General features: G+C 43.7%; 1 protein-coding gene across 1 annotated transcript; it reads right to left on the bottom strand.

Annotated features, from left to right (window-relative positions):
* Nucleotides 1-2,691: 2,691 nt before the first annotated feature.
* On the bottom strand, nucleotides 2,692-9,671 carry LOC125537580 (Cation efflux family protein). Its single transcript, XM_048700895.2, has 13 exons — nucleotides 9,221-9,671; nucleotides 9,062-9,119; nucleotides 8,354-8,486; nucleotides 8,191-8,246; nucleotides 7,854-7,968; nucleotides 7,683-7,740; nucleotides 7,481-7,599; nucleotides 7,143-7,262; nucleotides 5,270-5,371; nucleotides 5,119-5,191; nucleotides 4,087-4,154; nucleotides 3,096-3,156; nucleotides 2,692-3,013 (listed from the first exon to the last, which is right to left on the bottom strand). Exons 1-13 carry the CDS (start codon nucleotides 9,516-9,518, stop codon nucleotides 2,889-2,891), a joined length of 1,386 nt encoding a protein of 461 aa, XP_048556852.1. The 5' UTR covers nucleotides 9,519-9,671; the 3' UTR covers nucleotides 2,692-2,888.
* Nucleotides 9,672-11,433: the final 1,762 nt, after the last annotated feature.

Genomic DNA, 11,433 nt, shown 5'->3' with positions numbered 1-11,433 from the left:
GTGGTCGCATCCGTCGCAGCGTGGGGGACCACGTACTTCTTCGGCGGCATGGCAGCCGACTAGGAGGGGAGAGGAGGAGGAGATTGGCAAAAGGAGGAGAATGAGAGGGAAGCCGAGGGGGAAAGCGGGAAGAAACGGCGGGAAAAGGCCCTCCTCTCGCCGATGGAGCGTCCCCACGCCCCTTTTCGCTTGTGCCGGCGCCCCCAGGCGCCCCCAGCGCGCCGAGTTCGGCTCGGGTGCGCCGGCTATTATTTCGGCCCAAACCGGTGCTAAACGAGATCGTGGGGCGCGATTGGGCCGATTTTCGCCCGTCGGCGCTAAAAAATCGCCTCGGGGCCTGTCATCTCCAGCAATTGGCCCCCTCAGGAGGCATAAAAATCGCCGTCTGGGGGCGAGCCGGCGGCAGAATCGGCGCTGGGGGCGGTTGGGCATCCAGCCGTCGCCCCCATGTCGCCCCGAGGCGCCGATATCGGGCCATTCGTGGCCGCTTTTCGGCCCAGATAAATAGAAAAATGTCCCGATATCGGTGAGAAACGGCCCATATTCGGCATGGTTCGGCGTTGAATTCTCAACATAAATAAATTTTTTATCATAGTTCATCACAGAAAAATAAAATAATTCAACAAAATAGTGCAACAACAAATAGTTCAATACAAATTATATAGTTCAATAAATTAAAACTCATATTTCATCACACGTCGAGCCCGGCGTCGCCCTTGATCCTCGATAGGTGCTCCATCAGATCCTGCTGCAGTTGAGGATGCACCTGTGGGTCTCGGATCTCCTGACGCATACTGAGGTAGGCAGTCCAGGTTGCCGGTAGCTGGTGATCAACTTCGGCTAGAGGACCCTGCATGTAGTATGGTTCAGTGTCAAACACTGGCTCTTCCTGCTCGCTCTTGATGATCATGTTGTGCAAGATGACACAGCAAGTCATGATCTCCCACATTTGATATTTCGACCCAGCCTGAGCAGGGTACCAGACAACAGCAAATCGAGATTGGAGCACACCAAATGCCCGCTTGACATCCTTCCTGCAAGCCTCCTGCACCTTGGCAAAGTGGGACTTCTTGCCTCCTGGCACAGCATTTGAGATAGTCTTCAAAAATGTAGACCATCTCGGATAGATGTCATCAGCTAGGTAGCACCCCTTGTTGTAGTGCCGCCCATTGACCTCGAAGTTCACTGGAGGAGAATGACCTTCAACAAGCTTGGCAAAGACAGGAGAGCACTGCAGCACGTTGATGTCATTGTGAGTTCCTAGCATATCAAAGGAGTGCCAAATCTAGAGGTCATGTGTGGCTACCGCCTCAAGTATCACACTACAACCGTCTTTGGCGCCTTTGTACATCCCCTGCCAAGCGAATGGACAGTTCTTCCATTTCCAATGCATGCAGTCGATACTTCCAAGCATCCCAGGAAATCCTCTTGTTGCATTCTGTGCTAGGATCCGAGCAGTGTCTTCCGCATTGGGTGTTCGCAAGTATTGCGGTCCAAACACTGCCACCACTGCCCGACAGAACTTGTAGAAACACTCAATGGTGGTGGACCCGGACATGCGCCCATAGTCGTCAAGTGAATCACTGGGAGCTCCGTATGCAAGCATCCTCATCGTTGTCGTGCACTTCTGGATTGAGGTGAATCCAAGTTTTCCGGTGCAATCTTTCTTGCACTTGAAGTAGCTGTCGAACTCCCGGATGGAGTTCACAATCCTGAGGAAAAGCTTTCGGCTCATCCGATAACGGCGCCAAAATGTTTTGTCGCCGTGCAGTGGAGCGTCGGCGAAGTAGTCGGAGTAGAGCATGCAGTAGCCTTCGAGACGATGGCGGTTCTTTGCTTTCATCCGCCCCGACGCCGAGCCACCTCGCCGCGGCTTTTAATTGCTCAGCGGCGAGGACCATGAGATGTTTCTCTTCCTGGACGTCAGCCTCGGCTTCCTCCTCCAGCAGCACAGCGAGTGCTTCCTCATAGTTCGAGTCCATTGCCGAGGCAGGCAAATCGCCAAACATCTTATGGACGTGGTGGGCGCGCACCTGCCGCTAAATTGCCCCTCTGCGGCCGGAACGCCGGAAAAATCGCCTAGCCGATGGTGGAGAGGCTGCCTCGGCGAAACCTCTGCTCTTTTTCCAGCGAGGAATGGGCTATCTAGCGGTGGTGGGCGGTGGACGACGCCGGGATCAGCCGGTTGGCGGCCGAGCGTGGGGGGGGGGGGGGGGGAGGCGAATCCAGAAGATAGACTTGACTTTTCACCTGACGATGTGGGTCAGACATGCTTTTCCCTTGCGCCGAAGCCCTCGAGCGCCCCCCCCCCCCCCCCCCCCCCCCCCAATGCGCTGGGTTCGGCATGCGATCGCCGTGCCTAAAAACGGGCCGAGCCGAAGGATTTCAACGTTCTGAGGACGCGATCCCGTCTGCCATGGAGATTCGCCGGCGAACAAGCAGAGCGGCGACGCGTCCTCGGACTCATTCCGGCGGATGCAGCGGTTCTGTGGTTCCTCAGGGACTTCGTTGTATTTTTCTATCTTAAAGGGGTACTACTTGTATCTGACTGGGTTTAACAATAGATCTGAGAGCCTGTTTCGCAAAAAATATGCGGTCGTGTTTAATTGCCACCCTATCAGCAGTTGGGTTGGAGGTTAATGGATTGCAATAAATCTTGACAGCACACTATCTTTGCCGCGCCACAGAACATATTCAACACGTGAGCACCAAGATTATGTGCCCACTGACTTTCTGTAGGGCATCTCGTTCTTACATGGGAGACAATGGCCTGAATTACTGAGGGGTAAAAAGTATCAAGAGGTCATAGAACAAATCAGATTGGCGTTGATCAGCAAGCGTGATCAATCAACCGAATATATCCATAAAAATGTACAAAAAATGCTACTCTAAACTGAAAGACCGTCTGGGTTGTGCGCCTCGATGTCAACATGTCTGATTCCCGGCACAATCTTCTGTATCTCTGACTCCAGCCGATCCACTTCATATCCCAGAGCATCCACCACACCCTCACCTGTACAGGCAGCAGTAACGCATGGCTTGTCAGAACATGATAACAGGCATAAAAATTGCGACTAGAGCAACATAGTGCATACCATACTCGGCCATAACCCTTCGTAGCTCCGCATCATCCTTACTCAACGAGGCCTCCCGGAACTGTAAAAATGAATCGATAAAAGGTTATAGAGAAATGATATCGATGATCTATTGAGATTGGTGACCAAGAGAGGATGTTTGAAAAAGGAATAGCCAATATTAGCCATCGCAGTGCAAAGATGCAACTCGTACTTCAAACCAACTTGGATGAAACTTTAGCTATAAATCCTCCTTTCATCTATACCCTACCTTACTTTTTATGGAGGATTATTGAGATGCTTACATGCTGAGAGTACAATTATACATCAAACGGGAGTTTGCACTTGAAATTTTCCCATCTTACAACGTGAACATGTTTTTTGAACTGCTCGAATACAATCATCTCAGAAAGGAATGCATCTAGTGCAACCCCTCCTCTCGTCCAAATGTGTGAATCAGAGATATAAAGATGGGCAGTGCAAAGATGCAGCTCATGCTGCGATACCAAGCAATTTGGATGAAAGTTTTCACTATAAAATTATAAATCCTTTTTTCATCTACACCTTGTATTTTTGGGAGGATTATTGAGACCTATTATGCAAAGTGCACAAAATTGACATTGAATTGAGGGCTTCCAATTGATATTTCCACAGCTTACAACAAGGACATGCAGTTAATTCAATTTTTTATCACGCCTAGCTAGCATGAGTGAAATATTAATTACACAACTCTCAATAAAGGTAGATGTTAAGTTAAAGTCGGTGTCTTAACAATCCACTAAACATCAATCACTGACTGACTGCTGACACTCTAGCCAAAGCTTGACTATACTAGAGAGAAGAGCAATAGAAAGACTACCTAGAATTTCGACAAAGAAATTGAGTGATTGCTTCAGTTTAAGATAATAGGCACATAAATTAGCAATTATTCACTAACCTGGCAACAGAGCAATACCAATATACTCATAAAAGAGAGCAAAATAACTACGTTACGTTAAAGTAGAAAAGACACCTGTTTTGCCCATACTCCACGTCCAGTCCTTTCAAGATAATTTTGCACCAAGACTACTCCATTGAAATCTGTGGGATGATTACGTCAATAAATTGTTAAGACAAGATCAGAAATGTAAGAGGAATTTCAACACGCAAGTATAGATGAGCCCAACATGTTAGCAAATATGGATGGGAAGAGTCAACAAATTAGCAAATTGTAAGGGCTACCCCTTGAAATATCCTTGGTATGCATACATGTTTTGCATACCATAATGCTTGTTTTTTATTTCGTGATAACGGATGAATACACATGCAGTAGTTTGGCACCCTCTTAGTATTCACTGGCACTCCACCCACTGCCTCTCCCTGCACCCATAACTCTATACAGCACTCTTCCTCTCATACGAACCCCAAGGGAAAATCTTTTGCAGGCAAGTCATCGTCTCGTGGGGATTTCAGACATTAATTCCCTCAGGTAACATAACAGTAAATTATGAGTTAGTGCCAACTGCAAAGTCATACGAACCCCAAGGGGAAAATCCTTTGCAGGCAAGTCATCGTCCCGTGGGGATGTCGGACATTAATTCCCTCAGGTAACATAACAGTAAATTATGAGTTGGTGCCAACTGCAAATTTATGGAGTTAGCTCACTAAAGTGTATTCCTTCTTAATGGTCATACAATAGCCATACAGAAAGATGCTTGTAAAGCAATAGGTTCAAGATTAAAAAGTTAATAGATGATAGGGCCATCCATTGCAGATAAATAATATCAACTCGGTCATTTACAGCAAATTCAATTCATCAAATAGAAACAACCAAGGCTAACTAAAAAGAGTGCTCTGTAACTATTAACTTCCAGAAAGAAACGTCAAATACTAAAAGGAACGATGTGCCAATTCAACAAATAGAAACAACAAGATTAACAAAAAAGAAGTGCTCCATAGTTATTAATTCAAAAAAGAGGCATGCTAGACTAAAAACTATGAACTAAAAGTGTCAATAAATTAGAATAATTGTAAGCTGGAATATGGCACATGATTAGAGTTATACCAATTTCTGCTTTGAATCTAAAGAACCCTGGCCCAATCACCTCACTTTTGCAATCATAAAGAGAATCTACAACCTGCAAGATGTAATAACATCAGCTTCATAACAAAGCTTCTGAGCATTGTACTATGAAATAAAGTCATCCGGAAGTTACCGGATCAGATTTCAGAAATTCAAGAACTCGCTGCATGTCATGATCATCAATGGCCCTACCAATTAAAGCATGCCTGTTCCTCTGGATGAGAAAAATCGCAACCTACAGAGATAGCACAAATGTTGAATCTTGCTTTGAAACAAGGCATGGGCAGGAATGAACAAACAGATGCAAATCCTGAACAAACCATCAGAGCAAAGATAACCCAGATGAAAACATATAGTGGTCATTTTAAGTATGGCCGATGGATTTTGCAGAAACCATTTGTGTGAGAATTATGGGTATACTTGAAGCCCTTATTCAGTTCCAATAGCATTTAGTGAAAACATTAATTGGTTGAAGCCTGTCGACAGTCATTGTAATAGTCTATTTATAGTTCTGCATAAAAAAAAGGAAATTGTGGTTTTTAAAGCTTACAAGTTTATTTTCAAGTGAAACTGATTGTAGTTATCCTAGTTTTATCCCATACTAACCAAACTAGGTTTTATAATGTTAGGCTAACAAACATGTTAATCTGGCATAACTTTCTCATGGGTTATTCACAGGTACTCACTCCGTTCACGATGTTCTAACTTTCTTCTGAATCAGATGTATATAGACGCATTTTAGTGTGTTTGTTCACTTATTTCATTCCGTATGTAGTCCATATTGAAATACATAGTGTGTTTGTTCACTTAATAGTGAACGGAGGGAGTAATAAATAGGAAGTGTTGCCTCACAGTACCAATTCTCCTTAGTTTACCTAACACTAGAGCATGGATAGCATACACAGCTTCACTATGAAACCAAATGCAGGATGTGTGAGGCAAGTTATACAAAAAAAACTGAATAAACCAGCAATCAAATAAAAGTTTAATAGAACATACTTCAGACTTAACGCAATTAACAAAAAGATATACATCAAGAAACATAACACCGCTATAGCAGACTAGCGGTGGCAGTTATGAAACTTTTGGCCTTAGAGCTTCACAAATCAAACAAATGCAGTCTATGCAGCGTGCCACTTCAACAGATAGCGCATATTGCTTGTATGAGTGTTATAACAGCCAAGATACTGTTCTATCTGGCACACAGATGAACATAGCATCATTTGACACTTTCTGGCAATAGATTGAAGCTAACAGATCATAAAAACAATAAAGAGATGAGAAAATTCTACAATCTGATAACATACCACGATGAGTCCATGCCAGAACAAAGATAATTTCGATACAACAACAACAACAAAGCCTTTAGTCCCAAACAAGTTGGGGTAGGGTAGAGCTGAAACCAATAAGATCTCGCAACCAACTCATGGTTCTAATAAAGATAATTTCAATAAGGACATATAATTGGGTAGAGAGTTCAAATGGCAGAATGTGTGGCTTTGCTTCAATGCGAAAACATGACGATATTCATTTCAATTTGTTTCAGATTCTCATGAAAATGTGTACAGAAAATATGGCAAAATTGTCAGTAGGGCAGCATAATTCAAGTACAGAGCACAAATACATTTGTATTGACTCTACTCCCTCCGTCCGGTGAAAAATGTACATCTAGAAATTTTAGGACAAATTATGAAGTGAAGTAAAAAATGCATTGGGAAGATGCAAGCCACCATCTCTCTCCTCTTTAATTACCCAACCCCCAATGAGCTAAGTGCATGTAGAAATTAAGAAGATTATGTATAGAATGCTATTGGTCTTGATTACCGTGTGATGAGAGAAAATAGTTTAAAGTGCATTGGGAAGGTAGAAGTACACTCTTTGGTGGACAAATTTTAAACCCAAACGTACACTTTTCACCGGACGGAGGGAGTACGTTTGTACAAACAGAGCAAATATAAGCTGACAGAAGCAAAACAGAAAAACATGAAACGGAAAAATTAGCATACCATTCCAAGTAAGTTACCAACAATGATGGAACCAATTGGATCATAGATGGGGTTTCCTGTCATTTGAACAGCCACCAAAGATGCTGCTGCAATAGCAAGACCTGTAACAGCAGCACCATCCTGTCGGACAATTATTGGGATATGAGAAGGAATCAAGGGAGTTAAGAAGGAATAAATGGTAACTGGTAAGTAAAGAAGAAATATGATTAAGACAGCAAATGCGGGCAACTAAATTAATCATAAAAAAAGGGCACAGATGCAAGTTCAGGATTTCAGTTGCAGGAAGTGATTGGACTAGAAGAGAGAGGTACTAAGGTAGTTTAGAACACATTACTCACTTCAGTCATAACAGCAACTGAAGTTGGATCATGACCACGCCAGATGTAGTCTCTGATACTCATTCCTTCTGCTGCTGCACCTTTCTTAACAGCCTTTATAGCAACAAGAAGTGAAGCACCTAGAGAGACAACAGCATCTGTCAACTAAAACCATACTAAATAACTAAAGCAAATAAAGAGAACAGGTTTTCGTGAATAACACCTTCAATTAGGATCGACCCACCAATCACTAATGCAGCATAGTGAATGTTCTCGGGAGGCTGTGTAATATAAGTATAAGATATGAAAACTGTACTTGGGATAAGATTTGATGATAAAATGGAATGTACATGCAAAATTCTCTACTGAACCAAATGATACACTCGCATCATACTTGAGAACTCCACAAGTTCTGAACTCCATTCACAATAGTAGCACCTGAACCCAAGCAAAATATTCCAACTGCGGATATCAAAGACCATACAAATCTTTCTTTTGAATAACCATAGCTGCAAAAGAGATTAAGCTAGGGTAAGCAATCATTAAGTCAAGACACAGGGCACCACATCAATTTATGTCATATATAGACAGTCTTATCACTGGTTCTCTAGAGACTATTATTTATTATACAGTGATTAATACCAGGGTTCTTCCTTATCACTAATATTCCAGTAAAAAAAGGAGATCTTTGTTGACAAAGCATGCATTGAAAATCAAAGAGTTATACATACGGGTGTAGAGCATCTGGAGCACGTCTTGAACTTCTCAGACCATATGCAAGAAGAGCCTGAATTTTGATAGGCAGTTAGTCTCTGGGTATGATACTTCACTCCAGGTCAAGAAATAGACAAGAAAAAAAGAAACACAAACTTAAGTTGCAAAGGGTAAAGTTACCTGGTTAGCAAAGTCTGCCACCGAATGTACTAGCTCAGCTAGCATAACATGACTAGATGTTGAAAACCACACACCAAACTTCAGCGTGAAGACAAGGAAATTACACCAAAGTGCCGTGTTAACCGCTCGATGGCTGAGATCAAACCAACAGGAGTTGCATGAAACGAAGTGTATATCAATACAGAACCTTGAGAAATAATTCAAGCATGCAATAATAAATTAATGGTCACTATTTTGCAAATAATTGCTAATGCAAATATTAAATAACTCATATGATAATACACAAAACTGAATACCCTTAATGACAGTGCAATGAGTATTTCATAGAGAAAGACCATCATAATTCATACTTCATCATAAATGAAAAAAATATTCAGAGTGGATCTTCTTCCTCGGTTTGGATGGAGGAATAGCTTCCATCTGTCCTCTAAAATGGAAAAGGTACCTACTCTCAAGCATAGATAGCATCATCACTCCCATCACAATCATTACTCTTCCATCATTGTAAATGGAATAACATTTCTGTCCAGTAACAATATAGAGGCAATAGCACTTCTGTCCCATCATAGCACACAAGTATATTCCAAGAGCAATTAAAATGGTTCCTTAAGAAAAGCATGGCCGAAACACACAAATCCATCAATTGATTGATTAATAGCAGTGTGCCAATCACGCAGTTTTTAGAACAAAAAGGATCATTCGAATTACCTGTGCTCATCGTCGAAGTGTGTCTGCTTCTTGGTCTTGGCGACACGCAAAGAATAACCTGCGGCCCAACAGGAACAGCAACAATACCAAACGTAAGATGCCTCATAAACCCCAGAATGAGGACACGGACAGGAAAAGGGAAGGGGGCACTGATCTTACTGCGGGAGATGGTGAGCAGGACAGGGGGCGCGTCCGCGACGGTGCTTCGTGGCGGTGACGCTGCCGGGGGTAACGTCCGCCACCCGCGGAGGCCAAGGAGGCCGGGGGCACCGGATGCGGAGCCGAGGAGCGGGCGGGGCGAGAATGGCGGAGGCGGGGGCGTTGGGTGTCGATCCTCGCGGTCGTCGTCGCGGCGGAGGAGGTGGTGGAGTGGAAAGGGCGAGGGGACGAGGGGGCGGGACGAGGATGAGAGGAGGCGGAGGCGGAGGGCGGCGGCGGCGGCGAGAGGGCGGCGCATTTAGGGATGCCGGCCCCGCCGGTGGTGCTGTTCCTGCTGCCGCGGGCGTGGCGCAGCTTCCATTCGAGGGAAAGCGATAGAAGAACGGAAAGGAAGGAGAGCTAGGTGGGTTTGGGGGATTCTGGGTGCACCGTGGGCTGGACTGGGCTCGGCGTTGGGACCCGAAAAGGTGAAAGACGAGCTTGCAAGTTAGGGTTCGGTTGTCTCAAAAGATAAAGTTAGGGTTTGGTGTCCTGTAAAACTAGGCTTTTCCTCGAATAAAAATGTGAAAGTAAGCTTTTCCTGTAAAATCGTGTTAAAAAAATCTTTTTTTAATAGTTTGAATTGCTTACCACATCTATCACGTGGTAAAAAAAAGACTTATATTGTAAAAGCACCAAGCAAACCAAACATACCATCGTACGCTTGAATTCATCATGTTTACTCACAAACATACCTATTTTTTCTCTAGAAAACCAAGGCATAACATCGTACGCATGGACTCACCATGCTTACTAAGTGATAGAGTTATGATACTTGCTTTAGAAAAGGCTAGCACATATGACGTGTGTTGTAACAAGAGAACAAGATTATCACATGACATAACGTAAATAAGCCTACAGTCATGTTGTCACTTATCGTTGTTTCCTCCCTCGTCGGTGGGCCGCATGTTCACCTGATCACAACATGTTGAAACATGGTCAATCCTAAGGTGTTGTGGCCGGTCATCGCGCGACACACCTGTCATTGAACCACGCCAGCACAGAAGGATGGGCGGCATCGAAGGACAAATCCGTTTGAGTAGCCTATCATTCACTATGCTACTGCATGCGTGTGATGTTCGCTAGAGGGGAATGTCCTTTGTGGCTAAGCATTTTGATGTATGTTTTAAACTGATGCTTAGAGACTGGCCCGTTTGTCAATCTCTAGGATCATCATCCAACAATTAATGGTGTCGAAAGTGAAGGTGCCACTGTCAGAGGAGAGAAGTTTCAAGGGAGCGACACCTACGCAAACACTAGGGAACATCGACGTGTCCATCGCCGGAACTAGAGTGCTCATCTTGCCCTACTTTTGTGACACTACCAGTTGCTCGATGGTGTCGACATGGCCACAATACCTCAGATAAAGTGTGCTTGAATTGTGCATGAACCAGAAAGATGAAACATACTTATAAAGTTTATATTATAAAATGGAGACAGCAAAGGGGATATTTTCTCGTGAATTAAAAAAATGCTTCTCACGGATTAAGGAGCAGATTACTATCTAGATTGTGTCCACAGACAAATAGATGGAGCATTTTCTTATTCATTGCTCTAGTGATCAAGGCATCCAACTTTTATGTCAATGAAAAACAGCAACAACTAGATACGAACATGATGGCCTTTGTGATCCAATTTGAATAGTGAAGGTTCTCTGCCTTCCTCAAGGAGTGACCCTAAGTTATCGAACCCACAAGAGGATGTGCACTACGACAAAGTCTCTAACAAGTCTTTTTTTAATGAATTAAATTCCTGTTTTCCAACCGGACATTTAACAACCTCAGGGGTGTAAAAATGGTATTAAAAACATGCATGAGTATGAGGTCTTACTCTCACAACCTTAAACTTGCGTTGAGGACCTTAATGATATTAATTTGTGTTCTGGAAGACAACAACTATGATGTATTTGCGACGCGAGAATGTGGGGGATGTGTCTGAAATACATCTTGACTGGTAAGCGACCTACACTAAGAGTCAATTGTCCAATCGCGGACCCTTGCCATCTCGCAGGGTTACCTCGGTTATTAAGGATAAATATTCGGACAAATATAGTGGACATTTAATGACCACACCTCATTCGTCCCCAAGAAATTGCTTTCCGCTACCGTAGTAACCCCTTATCTCAATGTTGTTCGGGATAGCGTTCCGTGTCCTTCTTGCTCCTTACCTCCTCC

The sequence above is a fragment of the Triticum urartu genome, chromosome 2A (genome assembly GCF_056163025.1).
Source record: "Triticum urartu cultivar PI428250 chromosome 2A, HENAU_Tu73, whole genome shotgun sequence".
NCBI classification, from domain to species: domain Eukaryota; kingdom Viridiplantae; phylum Streptophyta; class Magnoliopsida; order Poales; family Poaceae; genus Triticum; species Triticum urartu.
Note: the sequence above shows the minus strand (reverse complement) of the source record. Positions and strands in the feature narration are given on the sequence as shown.